Below are 15,231 nucleotides of genomic sequence, written 5' to 3' on the forward strand. Positions count from 1 at the left end.
TTTTTAATCTATTCTTATCAGTTTTAATTTTCAGATTTTTCAGTCACTGTTTATCTTATGTTTACCAATTAATTTCCAATTCCATTTGATTTTTTTTTTTTTTTTTTTTTGTGAATTTTTGCTTTGATTTATTTTATAATGTCAGAATTTCTCTGTCACTCTATGAATTGCTCTCGTAATACTGCCAAAATTTCTTAACTTGTTGATTTACCTGGTTTTCCCTTTCAGTCGTTTCCAACCGTAGGTGACATAAAGATTCGTAGGCATTGCCCACAAAGTATTCCTGGAGTGAATTTTTACAGGGTAGTTCACCATTGCTTTTCCCAACCCTCCAGTTTTATCCAGTCTCGGGACCGGCATATGGCTGGGACGTATTCAGGACTGTAATTCACGTGTGTTCACGGGGACGGTTTGCCTGTTCTGGGGGACGAAAAACCCGAGTTTCCTGGTGGGGAAAAAACCCTACCTCCGTCTGAAACGGACTAACTCACCTTCACACTGACAGGAATCGAACGCAGGTTTTTCCGACTAAAGAGCTTCGTCTATACTGACTGAGCTACGGAGGCTCTGATTTACTTGCTTTAAATGTCAATTTTCTTCAGACCAACTTTTTTTTTTATAATGAAATCATCTATTTTTTAATTTATTTTAATGTTCTTTAACTCCAACTGCTTCCTTTTTTTACTTGCGACATTCACTTCAAACATTAGAAATGCGCAAGCATTCATTATCATCAATAATCTCACTCACCTATGTTATCCACTTACCTTCCAGAACATCTAATAATCCAAACCGTGCTTCAAACTCTTAATCTCTTCCTTACCGATGATCTTTTTAAGCGCGCTGTGGATATCATTTGATCCGTAGGCAATGTAATCACAACTTTGCTTTGATTTTTTGTACCATTGAATAATAATTGCATAGGCTCTCTCTCTCTCTCTCTCTCTCTCTCTCTCCCTCTCTCCCCCCCCCCCCTCTCTCTCTCTCTCTCATCTTCATGTCATCGGGTATTGCAGTGTGGAATAAACTGTATGATTTTTGTAGACAATCTCCTTTCTTTAATTGTGTTTCAAGACTTCTTGACATTTAAAAAGAATACATTGACTACAGAATTTTTATATGCGAAAAAATGTATTTCCCATTCGGCTTAAATTGCCTTTGTTTCTCCTCATAAACTCAGATTCTCAAAAAAAAAAAAAAAAAAAAAAAAGTGACAGAAAATCGCAACAAACTGACTGGCCGTCATCAAAATCTCCATCTTCCTTTCCTTTGTTTAGAAGGCTCAAAATAGTCTCACGAAAAAACTGATTACGAAATTGCAAAATCCAGAAAATCTGTATTTTTTTTGATTGCCTGCCATTCACGTCTGGCAGGCAATCATGCTCGCAGAAAACTATAAATGTTTCCCAAACTTTCATCCTGCTTATTACTTTTTAATAACACTTGGTACCTCCTAAGATAAACGCAGTTTTGGAGAAGTTATAATAATGTTTCATTCAAACGCGAATAATTATAAAGCTAATTATTTTTTTACCATGTGAGTTATAATAAATTACAAAAATGTGAAACTTTTTTAATTATTGAATGCATATTTAGTTATACGAATCCAACATACTGTACATAGAGTAGAAACAAAAAAAAAATATGAAATTACAATTTTCAATGATAAAAAAGTTTAACCTTCTGGATGTAGAGAAAGATCGCTATCCAGTGTGAGATAATACCTCACTAATGGTCTAAACTAGTTAACAATTTTGACAGTTAGGGAAGTTTCATAATGTCAGTCATTGAATTAGTTCTCTGAAACTCTATGCAGGGCCGCTCTAGCCTTAGGCACAAAAGGCATCGGTCTAGGGCCGCAATGGCTTTGGGGCACTAACTTCGTAAAAAAAAAGTAATAGTATTACGGAGGACTAAAGAGTTGAAGTGTTGGTGGTACGAGCAGTGCCCCCAAAATGCTCTATATTCATTTTTTTGGCAATAACTATAAACTGCTCATTATGTTGAATTTTTTCTTGACAATTATTCATAAGACTATTACACTTTTTTTATATAATCTTTGTCAAGTAGCTTTATTTTATCCTCCTACATGTTTCGCCAATTTTCCTATTGGCATCCTCAGGGAATACAAACTAGTAAGCTAAAATGAAGGTTGCAGACTAGGTTATAACTGATGGTTCTAATTCATACAAAAAATTGGTATTGTGCGTGACAATGTGCGTGTCTCGTTAACGTGATTTATTTGTTATGGCTCATGACGTAATTGTTATGAAAGTTCATTTCTTTGATGTTTAATGATCTGATAAAAGTTTTCCAAATTTCTGGTAAAATTAGACCTTGATTCTTGTTTAGGTTTTCAGTTTTACGGGCGACTGTAGCTGCTTCTTTAAAGGTTCTTGAATGGTAGTTATCTTCTATGTATGGTATAAGGCTCTTATCCCACTCAATGTGACGGTTAGTAGAGGCAAAATGGCACGAAAGGCCTGAAATGTCTTGTCTGTTATTTCTGACATATCCTATGTGTTCTTTCTTTCTCGTTTCAAAGCTTCTAGAGGTCTGACCTACGTAACTAATACCACATGAGCAAGGTATATTATATACTCCATAGTACTTGTAGAATGGGTGAGGATCTTTCGGTGATCTTAAAAATTTCCGAATAGTGTTGATTGGTTTGAATGCCACTCTGATCTTATGTGGTTTTAAAAGGTTAGCTAATTTTTTGGAAATGTTGCTGACAAAAGGAATCGTAATTGTACTGATGTATTGGACGTCATCACGTTGTCGATGTGGTATATCAGTAAAGAGAATCTTGTTATAGAGTCTTTTTGGGTAACCATTTAAAGAAAGTTCTCTGGATATTGTGGTTAATTCCGTTAGTAGGTCATCCTTGTCTGTCGTATACTGTATAGCTCTTTTCTTGAGACTATGGATAATGCTAAGTTTCTGAGCTATGTGATGAGCTGAGTTGAAATGGAGGTAACGTCCAGTATTTGTAGGTTTTCTGTATACAGATAGGTTGATACTATTATTGGTATTGTGCGTGATAACGCACATTGTCACGTACAAACCAATTTTTTGTATGAATTAGAACCATCAGTTATAACCTAGTCTGTAACCTTCATTTTAGCTTACTAGTTTGTATTCCCTGAGAATGCCAATGGAAAAATTGGCGAAACATGTAGGAGGATAAAATAAAGCTACTTGACAAAGATTATATAAAAAAAGTGTAATAGTCTTAACTATAAACTGCTTTTAACAATAAAGAATTTTATGATGCTTGTCTTGTCTTACAATGCGTTGATAAAACTGGCCGAGGGACGCCACATACCCTCGAGCCAGCACTGACTCCACGTTTATAGCTCCCACTGATCAAACCTTAATAAAGATCAAAAGTGGTCTTGGAATGATTCTACATAATGGGATACTAGGACTACTTGATGTGAAGTCAGTTGTTTTCTATATATTTGAGTAAAAGTAGTCGTAAAGATATTTCATAGCCTTTTGTTTTTTGCGTTTTTCGTGATTGGTAAAAGCAAGATGAAAAAGACAAAAATATATATATGTATTTTAAAGTATAATTTAAGCACCAAAAAGTACAAAATATTTGTATTTTGTAGTTTTGTCTTTGTATATATCTTATTCCCCGTTTAGGTTTATATTTAATTAATTCCTCGGGAAGTCTGTCTTCTCATTTTGTCCTTTGTCATTTCATTCTCGTACATCCTCTCATTTTTTTTTTTTATTTTATTTAGCTCCCACCCAGTGGTGTAGCAAGGGAGGGGGCGGGCGGTCCGTCCCGGGCTGCACTTTTTTGGGAGTATCACATGAGACACAATTTTATTTGTCGACGATTCTTTTATTTATGTTAACTTAGTAATTTTTATTACTTAATTAATAATTAGTTTTTAACAACTATACTTACAACTGAAATAAATAAAATATGAATATAACAAAACCATTACATATCCCTATCGTACTATAATCCAAATTCTTAAAAATAAAACAATAAAATGCATGGCAAGGCGATTGCTTTATTGGTTTATTGCTTATACTGTGGTAGCTGCTTCTCAGCAGATGGCACCACACAATCAGTACACATTTGCGAAAATGTATTGTTTTATTATTTCTTCTTCTAATTTTGTGTATAACTAAGGCCATCGACAGGATTTTAGGGCCCGGTAATATAATATCTCTGTGGTTCCCTATTATATTAGGGTTTTTGCTTAACCCTTTTGATGCGTTTATGCAGTGTATAAAAATTAACAAACATGATTCGTTTTTACCCTAAAAATGCTAAAATGCCTCATTCATCATTAGTTTTTTTAATCTGTTACACATTTATATTATTTGGCTCGTTATCGAAACCGTTGAGAAAAATATTTATTATATTCTTTATGTATGGTTAGTCTAGAGCAGAGGTGAACAACCCTTGGCATGCCTGCTAAACATGGCACGCCAACGACTTTTCCGGCACGTAACCCAGGACTCATCTTAAAAGATAATTAAATAAAAAAATACATTTCAAACATCTTCGCTGACTTGTATATTTTAAATTAATATAATACAATTTTATTAAGTACAGCAATACCAAATAGAAATGCAATAAATAAGCAAACCCTACCAACTGTTTGAGTAATAATAAGCAATAAGAACATTAGAAACAACCATCCTATTTCCAAGCCATCTATATATCTCCGCGATATACTGACGTATAAGTTTCGTCCAATTCAGTTGTTGCATCATTCGTCAGGCATCCAAACGTGGCGCGACTCCTTTACCATCATTTGATATATCTTTTCATTTTTCGTAAAGAACGTACCCATTTTCTAAAGTCTGTATATATGTTGATTTGGATTTTATTAAATCGTAAGTCATTAAAATATGGATTGGAAGTATTTATTGTCAATTAATATGTTTAACTTATTAGATATAAAAGCAAATTTCCTTTATATTGCCATAAACATACCGCATTTACTCGAATATAATTAGAATTTTTTTTCCCAAAATTAAAGCTAAAAATCGTGGTGCGATATATATATATATATATATATATATATATATATATATATATATATATATATATATATATATATATATATATATATGGTGATTTTCGGAAACTAAAGTTTTCATTTTTTTTTTTCGTAAAATCCGTTCATATATCTCGCACCACGATCGCAATTGCTGTTTCCTACTTAGAGAGCAGTTTCCTTGTGTGGATTCTACCCAAATAGCACCATCTTCTTTCCCATTATTTCAAGTAAAAATTATCAGTAATTTACAAGACTTGAGATACTTAATGAACAATCCTTCACGAATGACTAATGAACAGACAGCTATTTTACCAGGCCAGTAAAAATATAGTCGCTATGAAGATGTGCATATGACTGGTGCAGTATTAACAACAGATCGCACGAGTCAAAGATAAAAGCTAGCAGACAATTTTTGAATTGAAATGCTAATTCTCTTCAACCAAATTCAATATCTGAAAGCGCCATAATATATTTCACTATATATTTCTTAGCTTTAACACGTTTACGAATTTCTTGATTTTTATTGTTGCTTTGCATTTGAGCTGGGGGGGGGGGACTCCCACACATCTAGTTTTTAGGGTTTGCTGGTGCAGCATATGGTTTTGCTTTAGTCTAAATAGCATAGTTTCTGTGGGAAGGGGACATGTGATTCATTAGTTAGTGCCATGTTTATCCCAGATGTCTCTAATTGCACTATTTGTTGAGAAATATAATACACAGACTGCAAATGTCTGTACCTTATTCAGTGATACAATAAAACGACCTGCTTTTACTTGTGTCTGCAGTCATTATTGGCTACTAGGGGAGGGAGCGTGATGTGCCACGAGAAGCGAGTCACTATCGCCCTGAACGTGAATAAACTTCTTTTTTTTTCCTGTGTGAGATAGACGCGAAATTTTTGAATTTCTTTTTTCGCAAAGTAAAATCAGGGTGCGAGTTATATTCCAGTAAATACGGTAAGTTATTTTTAAAGCTACGTGAAATGTATTATCAATATTCAGGATTATGAAGTGTTATCTGCACATGATTAGATTGCATGCATACCCTTCTCTTTCATTTGCGTGTGTAGGTTGGCTTATAATTGTACAACTTTTTGGTTTGCTTAAACTTGGTCGGTATGTGCAGAGAGTGATTACGATGAGATCGAGTCCAAATTATAATTTTTGTCAGTGTCTATATGTATCTGTCTACATTTTTACACCCCATAATCAGATTTTCATTAAAGTTAAGAGCTGTATGAATAAAGCAATTATTTAATTGCTTTTAAATATATTTGCTTTCTGCTCTTTACAGATTGAGCAGAATGTAACCCACCACCAGCAAAGAAACATGGACATTCAAATGAAAAGGATATTAGACAATTTAAAGAATACTGGACTGAAAAATGTGGCATGATTAATAACAAAAGTGAACAAGAACAAAGAATTAATTTCTCGTGAACTGAGCAAGACAAAAAATAGTCCGATACTTTGATGAAATTTATTTCAGGTAGGCCTAGTTCCAACTTAGTTGCTGCTAGTTTTGAGGTTTCAAAAGTTATTACCCAACGTAGAAACCCACTCAGTGATGGGGAGTATATTAGCGCAGCCTGGCTAGAATGTGCTCCGTTCCTTTTTGACAATCTTTCAGAAAAGATAAAAATTATTCGGCGCATTAAAGAATTGTCTGAGTAGAAAAACAATTAAGAATAGAATACTTAGTTGGAAAGGAATATAGCAGAGCAATTAACAAAAGATTTGGCTTCATGTAAGTTCTTTTCTATTTGTCTTGATGAGAGCACAGACATTACATCATCAGTTAGGCTGGCAATCTTTGCTCGATTTTGTAGGGATGACGAAGTATGCAAAGAGATGATTAACCTTGTAACACTACCTGAGCGTACGTGGGGTTGAAATATGTAAAGCAGTTAGGAACGAATTATCTATTCGGCAAATTGATATTTCAAAAGTGGTATCCATCACAGCAGATGGTGCGCCCAGCATGATTGGTAAGGAAGCAGAATTTGTAAATCTGTTTGCAAAACATGTTGGTCATCCATTAATAGGTTTTCATGCATCCTACATGAGGAGAATTTATGTGCAGACGCTGGCCTAAAGGAACTTCAAGAAGTGATGCAAACAGTAACCAAAATTGTTAATTAAATTTCTGCACTTGCTTTGAATAAAATACAATTTCAGAATCTGTTGAATGCAGTGGATTCGGTGTACAAAGGACTAATAATGTACGACAATGTTCGTTGGCTTAATCGTAGTCTTGTTCAGAAACGATTTGTTGAATGCTTGGATGAGATAAATCTTTTTTTGACTAATCAACAAATGTCTTATAAAGAAATGTATGACATCGTGTGGGTTTGTAAACTCATGTTTATTAAAGATTTTTGCGAACATTTAAATGACTTGAACCTCAAACTACAGGACACGAAAACATCTTCAAATAAACTTGCAGATAGATAAATATAGATGATTTTGAAATGCAGTTCATTGATTTTCAAAGTAGCTCAATTTGGAGGCAGAAATTTGTTGACCTCAGAGTTGACTTGGAAAATATTGAAAAGGAGTGATTAGAGACGGGAGTAACAGAGAGAAGTGCGGAAAAAGAGGCTACTCCTGTTAAGTCGCGTAACAGGAGTAGCCTTACAGATGAAACTAGTAGCGCATGCATATCTCTAAAGGTTACAAAATATAAACCTGATATAAATTAATTGTCATTAATGATGCAGCAGCAAAAGTCTCATTGATACTAAATAAATAAAATGTCCACGATTTTTCTTTAGTTTTGATTTGATGTTGTTTGCTAAAAATGGTAAAGATTAACTTCTGTTTATTATATTATGTAGGTAAAATAACAATTTATTTTGTTTGTAATTTTTATATATTACTCGTAAGGGATTAAGAAGCAATACAATTATATCTTTAATTTTGTTTCTTCTTTTATTGTGCTTTAGTCAAGTAAAACGATTATGAGATTGTGCACTGCAATATATTGGGATAACCTGAATAAACTTGACTTTATAAAAATAAAAAAAATAATAAAAATCAGAATTATTGTTTACTCTTTTGCTGATGTTAAAAATTGCGTCTTTAAAGTGTGCGGCTTTATATGGCAGCTAGAATTAAACTTAAACGCAAATAAAAAAATATTCATGCTATCAACAGCGTAGAAGGACTTTTAAGTAAAAATTCCATCACTAATTTTTACATTCATTCAATCTTTACAATAATCAATATTCTTTGTACCATCCTAGTGTGATTTTTGATTATTTGAAAAGGTCTTCCCAATACTTAATACACCCAATTAAGACACCAAATAATAATCATATGTTCCCCAAAATTTCAGTTGGCACGTGAGAAAATTTTGCATCAAAGATTTTGCGATTTTGGCATGCACAAGTTTCCCACCCCTGGTCTAGATTTAAATAAATCTACCATACTGCTGCGCGTTTGGGAGTTTACGGCGATCAGGAAGCTGCGGCGAAAACGCCAGCCAGTCTTTCTAGCTAGACTGTGACCAAGCCTCAAATGCTATGTCCTTTTGACTTTTTTTAGTATTTTTGGTGTGTATTGAAAAGGGCGACAAACTCAGCGACCGCCCCGGGTGCCAAAAGCTCTAGCTACAACACTGCTCCCACCCATGAAAGTTTTTTTTCTGTACATCTATATAAGACATTCGTACATTGGGTAGACTAAGGATTTTTTTTCTGTTAATTTTATATTTCGTGGTACTTTTTATTTAATATTTTACATTATCCGGAAGCCCTACTCTTATAGACCAAATACGGAAACTTTTTTTCAAGCCACTTCTGGACACCAATGAGCGCGGCGGTGGTCTCATACCGGGCGATGAAATTCATCTGCCAGATAAAGACAATCACACACCGTATATTCACAATACACTGTATGTGCACAGGGCAGGATTCCAGTCCAGAGCCTGTGAGTTGGAAAGTGAGTACACTAACCACTTGTCCAGGCTAGCAAGTGCTCTAAGTTTTATTTTAGTTCATTTATGCGACTTTCATTTCTATCTCTCTCTCTGTGTTCAGTTTTCAGGACTATACAATATTGTTGTATTGCTATAATCTTATGCATTTTGTTTCCTTCTTTGTTTTGGCTTTTGTTTCTCTTCTTATCTCATCACATCTTCCTTTTACCCTCTTTTACCTTGCAGTATCGAGGGTTTATTAATCATCTGACCTCAAACCGTTTCAAAGGATAAGGTGGTCAGCCCTACGCCCCGGTGTATCCTATGTCTGTAGTGTTGAGTTCTCAAGGCGAGTTTGCGGGATGAAAAACTCCAGGATAAACTGGGGGAAAACCCTACTATCCACGCCCAAGACGGCTAACTTGGCTATGGCTGAGGAAGATCCTTCATCTCCTCACGTCACTGACGAGAATCGAACCTAGGACACTCCTTCCCCAAGCATATGGTTGCGAAGCGCACAGCCATTAAGCTAACTGCGCGGACGTTTCTCTTCTTATACTTATATAAATTGCCTGTAGTTGGTGTAATTATTATCTACATTAATTTCAATATCAAATATTGTATCATCATTTCCCAAATATTGAAAATGTGTTATCAGTTCTGGAATTTTCTTTCAGTTACTATTTTAGTTCGCATGGGACATTTATCTCGAAATCCCCTAATTTTAGTCACAACAGTTCGGATTCTACCCAAGAATCTAAGAATCATCTATCAGGTACCGTAATCAAAGAGGGACTGTTGTTCGTAATGTCATTTTTTGCAAATTACATATGTTTAAATTAGGATGAACTTGATTTGTTTATTATTATTATTATTATTATTAATAATAATAATTTAGTTATTCGTATGTATGTATGTATTTATTTCATTTTTAAAGAAGTAAGAGAAACTACAAATTCATTACTGCGTTTATTTGATTTGCAAATACTTCATCTTTCTCTAAAAATGACGCTTTTTATTTAGTGATACTAATAATTTCTGTATTATCATCGCAGCACACATTAATAATGTCCTTGATCCACATGGAGCAGCTGTTCAAGTCGTGTGATAGCAGAGGAACAGGTTACCTTGGCCAAGAGGAACTACGAGATTTATGCGTGCAAATAGGTATCAATGTTCAGGAAGCAGATGTCATCTTTGAAAGATTAGATCATGATGGTGATGGAAAAATTGATTTCCAAGATTTCACCAAGGGGTTTTCCGAATTCTTGTCCGTACCTGCGGATAATAAAAACGACCCAAACATGCCAAGTCACAGTGATGATAAAGAAAATGATGACTGCGAACTTTGGGAAAGTTCGGATGTGTATGACAGTCATGAGCATTACAGGTAAGTATAAGGAAACTGTATTTATTGAATAAATTAGAATAAATCAATGTCTTATATATTAAATCTCTTTAAGGGCTATTGTAAATTCACTATCTGAAAATTTTCAAAATATCTGCTTTATTTGTAGAATTTTCGCAATCGATTTTTTTTCGTTTCTGAGGAAAAAAAATAAGGAAAATATGTTTCAGTTTCATTTTCTTATGTTCATATTTGTGTAGGTGTAGTAGTTCCAATAATTATGACTTGTGGTGGTGTTGCTATCTACTGCTCATTAGCAAAACATCGTTAGAAGTATTTATTCTTTTCCAGGTACTCAGTAGATGTGATTTTCACAGTGTTCATTTAGATGAACAGGTTAGTTACCTTGTTCCTTTAAATCAGGGATGGCCAACGTATGGCGCATGCGCCAAAAGTGGCCATTGGACCCGCACTGATAATAATAAAAAAGTAAGTCTGTTTATGCATAAATGTTAATCAAAAACCGATTTGTAGAAAAAAAGCTAAATTTAATAATTATTTTTAGCGATGTTATTGTTCCGTGCACATCGTGTTTCGTGCGATGTTAGTGTTTCGAGCACATTGTGTTTTGTGCAAATTCATTTATTTGATCCTTATCACCAAGGTTAGCAACAGCGGTGCGTCGCATCGTCATCATGATCATCATCAACAACCATGGGTCCAATGCTCGTAGGTGTCTGATGCCATCTTGATATGATTCTTCCATTGCATTCTATTTTGTGCAAGATGATTCAGTTTGTGTATAGTGTTTCCGCACCATTTGACAATGCCATCGCCCCATTCTCTGTTTGGTCTTCCTTTTTTTTTTTTTTTTTTTTTTTTGTTCTTTCCTTCAATCATCCCAAACAGCAGCATTTTTATTTTCCTCTCATCGTTCATTCTACATATATGGCCAAAGAGACGTAGTTTCCTCTTGATTATTTTCTGGATCAGGTTTTCTTTTGGTTTATTCGTCTGTAGATTTTCTCATTGTTCACTTTCTGGATCCAGCTTATTCACAAGATCTTTCTATAGCACTTCCTCTCAAATGCTAATATCCTCCTTTCAGATTCTCTCAGGAGTACCCAGGCCTCACATGCATAGAGCATGGTGCTGAAGATACAGGTTTCTACAATGCGCAGTTTAGTTTGCATCGTTATAGCTCTTCTCTTCCATATTTTGTCCATGGCTTTTAAAATAGTTGTTACTCTGGCTATTCTAATTTTTATCTCTTTTTTGGGGTCCAAGTCATGCATCATGTGGCATCCAAGATATGTGAAGTGTTCCACATTTTCCAGTTGAAATCTGTCTATCGTAACTCTGCTCAGTAACTCCTGTTGTCCAAATATTATTATTTTAGTTTTTTTTTTTAAAGTTGACATTTAGTCCATATCTTTTTCCTTCTGTGTATAGTGTTTGCAACGTCTGTTCCAGTCTTGCTGCCTCTTCTTCAATCAGGACGATGTCATCTGCAAAGCAGAAGTAGTTTATTCTCATGCCATTTATTGAAATTCCTCCACCTTCTTCTTTGATCTTATCTAGTGTTCTTCCCAGATGTGTAATGAAGATGATTAGTGATATTGGGTCCGTTTGTCTTGTGCCTTGACTAGTGGCAAACCAATCTCCAGTCGCACCTGCTGTCCTGATTTTTGCTTGTGCTTGGCTGTTTATATCTTTCAGTAGGTGGATCAGTTTATTGTCCACACCATAGGATTCCAAGACAGCCCATGTTATATTTTGGTCAATATTATCAAATGCTTTTTGGAAGTCCATAAAAGAGCAGTATACTTTTTGTTCTTTCTTCGAGCTTTCTCTGCTATTAGTCTTAGTGCGAGTATTTGTTGCACTGTACTTCGATCTTTTCGAAATCCAGTTTGCTCATCAGGAAGATGTGCCCCCATATGACGCTTCAGGCCTTCGGTTAGTATTTTCATCAGCACTCTGCCAAGATGACTCATTAATGCAATAGTTCTGTAATTGGTGCATTCTAAAGCACTGCCTTTCTTATGACCAATGCAACCAAGACTGATTTTTTCCACTCTTCGGGGGCATACCTTATGCATTTCTTTTACAACTGATTCTCCCCCATATTTTAGCATCTCGCCTATTATGTTGTCATCTACAGGACTCTTGTTGTTCTTGAGATGTTTTATAGCCTTATTCACCTCCTCTTCCAAAATGTCATTTTCAAAGATCTCTGCTGATGGAGAGATTGCTTTTAGTTCTTTGATTACTTATGTTGCAGTATTATTTAGTTGATTTTTATATAGTTCGCTGCAATATCTTGTCCATCTGTGTATGATTTCTGTCTTGTCCATCAATATTTTACCATCTTCATCTTTGACTGCTACTGATCTTGTTTGCCACTTCCTATTGACATTTCTTATAAGTTTGTAGACTTCTCTAGTTTTGTGTTCTCCATAGTACTGTTCAATGTTTTTGCACTGGTCCTCCAACCATTTGGCTTTATCAGATCTTGCTGCTTTCCGTACTTCATTGCATTTTTTCACAGTATAACTCATCTGCTGCCTCTGAATTATCTTTTAAGTTTCAGTTCTGTTTTCCTCTTGTACCAGTTTTAGGGTTTCCTGAGTTATCCATGTCTTGTTGATCTTTTCTCTTTCCGGAATTACTTCCTCTACTGCTTTTTTTTTTTTTTTTTTTTTTTTAGCACTGTAGTCAGTCGTTCTGCTCTTCTAAGAACAGCATATCAGAACACATAAGCTTAGTTTCCAATGTGTTCTGATATGCTGTTCTTAGCCTGTCTTCATTTAGTTTTGAGATGTCTCTAGCTTTTTGGAACTTTCCTTTCTACTTCGGTTTCAGTTTTAGTCTTATATTCGCAATCACTAAGCTGTGATCCGAATCAATATCAGCTCCTTGGAATGATCTGCACTGTTGAACTGAGGTTCTCCATTTCTGGTCTATTAATATCAAGTCGATCATATTCCTGTGCAAGGCCGTTTCTATATTTTGCGGGGCCCTGTGCGAAATGGAAAAGCGGGGCCCCAGAAATTTAGTAACATTTATGGAAATTTTAAATGGAAGAATATCTTGTTAATTAATTATTTAAATGAAATATGAAAAATGCTTATGCACATAAATAAACAAGTATGCTCTTTAGCATCGATTTAAGTAAAGGGAAAAATTAGTTAAAAAATAAATGTGGTTTGTATGTACATGATATATTATTTTATTATGTAAGTACACATTATCATATAATACGCCAGAACAATGATTTATTTAATAATATAAATAATAATATAAAAATATGAAAAAAAAATCCATTTTTACTATAAAGAATGAAATATATGTATAACAACTTATAAGATTTAAAAGAAATCTTAATATATTAAATTTTATTTAACCTAATGCGCTTATCAATAAAATCATTTATAACGCTATCAAAATTCAAAATTTTTTTGCAATTTCATGCTCTATATTGCCAGAGACGACTAACGTTCTTGAGACATAGAAATGATTAAAAACACATCGCAAATGTGTTTTTAATCATTTTAAGGAGATTTTTTGATTTTGGAAAATGATTTTGGAAAATTTGTTAAAATGCACTTTAACACTATGTTGTATGATATTGTTATACTGTATATATTAGAGTACTTTCAAATACCACGGCTCTAGCGCTACGATCTTATTTCGTTTACTATAACAACAATAGCCGATTGTAAAATTATATACATATATTTTTCTATATAATAATATTTTTTATATAATAATTACAATATTAATTTAATAATTAAAAAAATTAATTGATGTTAAAAAACGTTTAATTTTCTTGACCCAAAAGCTCTGGAAAATAATCCCAATAAAAATATTTCCAAAATTAATTGATTTTCTTTTTTCAATTTTTTGCGCTTTGCGGGGCCCTGTGCCACCGCACAGTTCGCACACCCATGAATACGGCCTTGTTCCTGTGTTTGCAATCGAAGAAGCGCCATGTCCATTTACGACAATCTTTTTGCTGGGATTTGGTATTGCAAATCATCGGGTTGTTATCGTGGCAAATTTCAGAAGCATCTCGCCACGTTCATTTCTTTCTCCATATCCAAATTTTCCCATAACCTTTTCCCATCTTGTGTTATTTTTGCCAATCTTTGCATTCCAGTCTCCTCCAATGATGAATATATCCTGCTTCCGCACCTCATCAATTTCTAGTTGTAGATCCCTGTAAAATCTCTCAATGTTTTCATCTACACTCTCTGCAGTGGGCGCATATATTTGAATGGTCGTGATATTAAATGGTTGGGCACTGAATCTTGCAACATTTATTCTTTCACTAACTGGTTTGTATCCTATCATTGTCTGACAGGACTTGTTACTTAGCAGGAAATCTACATCTGCTTCATGCTTACTTTCCTTTCCCGACCAGAGAACTCCTCCACCATTTAATTCTCCTGACAACGTCCATCTCATTTCTGAAATACCCAATATATCACATCTGTATTTTTTCTTGAAGCAACTGCAATTTTACAGTTGCCCAGAGTGTATGGACATTCCATGTACCAATTGACATTCCATTTACAGGCCTGAGTTTGATTTTTTTTTGTTTTTGTTTTCAGTAATTGATTTTTTGATCCAACCCTGATTACTCGATTGGGATCGCGGACCTTGTTTGACCAGGCGACGTCCGAGCCGGCATGAGTCTTTTTTCCTTGTACTTTGGCATCAGATTTCAATCGTGTTCTTATCTGACAAACCCTTAGTCTTTCTTAAAGAGCTTGGGAGAGAATCAAGAAAGAGCATGATTTAGGCTTAGGGCAACCTAAGCTCGCCTTGACACAGTACCATCATTGGACTTCTGTGGCATTTTATAGAGTTACTGGAGTTGTCCTCTAACCCACCACGTCACGTTAGTATTGCCGCTTCTTGTCCGGG

The 15,231-nt window shown here is 34.6% G+C and overlaps 1 protein-coding gene across 1 annotated transcript in view; it reads left to right on the top strand.

Moving 5' to 3' along the window:
- LOC150093024 (ras and EF-hand domain-containing protein-like) overlaps positions 1-15,231 on the top strand; it is a 261,389-nt gene that overhangs the window by 14,977 nt on the left and 231,181 nt on the right. The window contains exon 2 of the mRNA XM_090413512.1: positions 10,007-10,341. Within this exon, the coding sequence (XP_090269638.1) occupies positions 10,019-10,341 (323 nt within the window). The 5' untranslated portion in view covers positions 10,007-10,018. The remainder of the gene's footprint in view (positions 1-10,006; positions 10,342-15,231) is intronic.

This window comes from Typopeltis vanoorti, chromosome 24, assembly GCF_054136105.1.
Source record: "Typopeltis vanoorti isolate ZY-2024b chromosome 24, IOZ_Tvanoo_1.0, whole genome shotgun sequence".
Taxonomy (NCBI): Eukaryota; Metazoa; Arthropoda; class Arachnida; order Uropygi; family Thelyphonidae; genus Typopeltis; species Typopeltis vanoorti.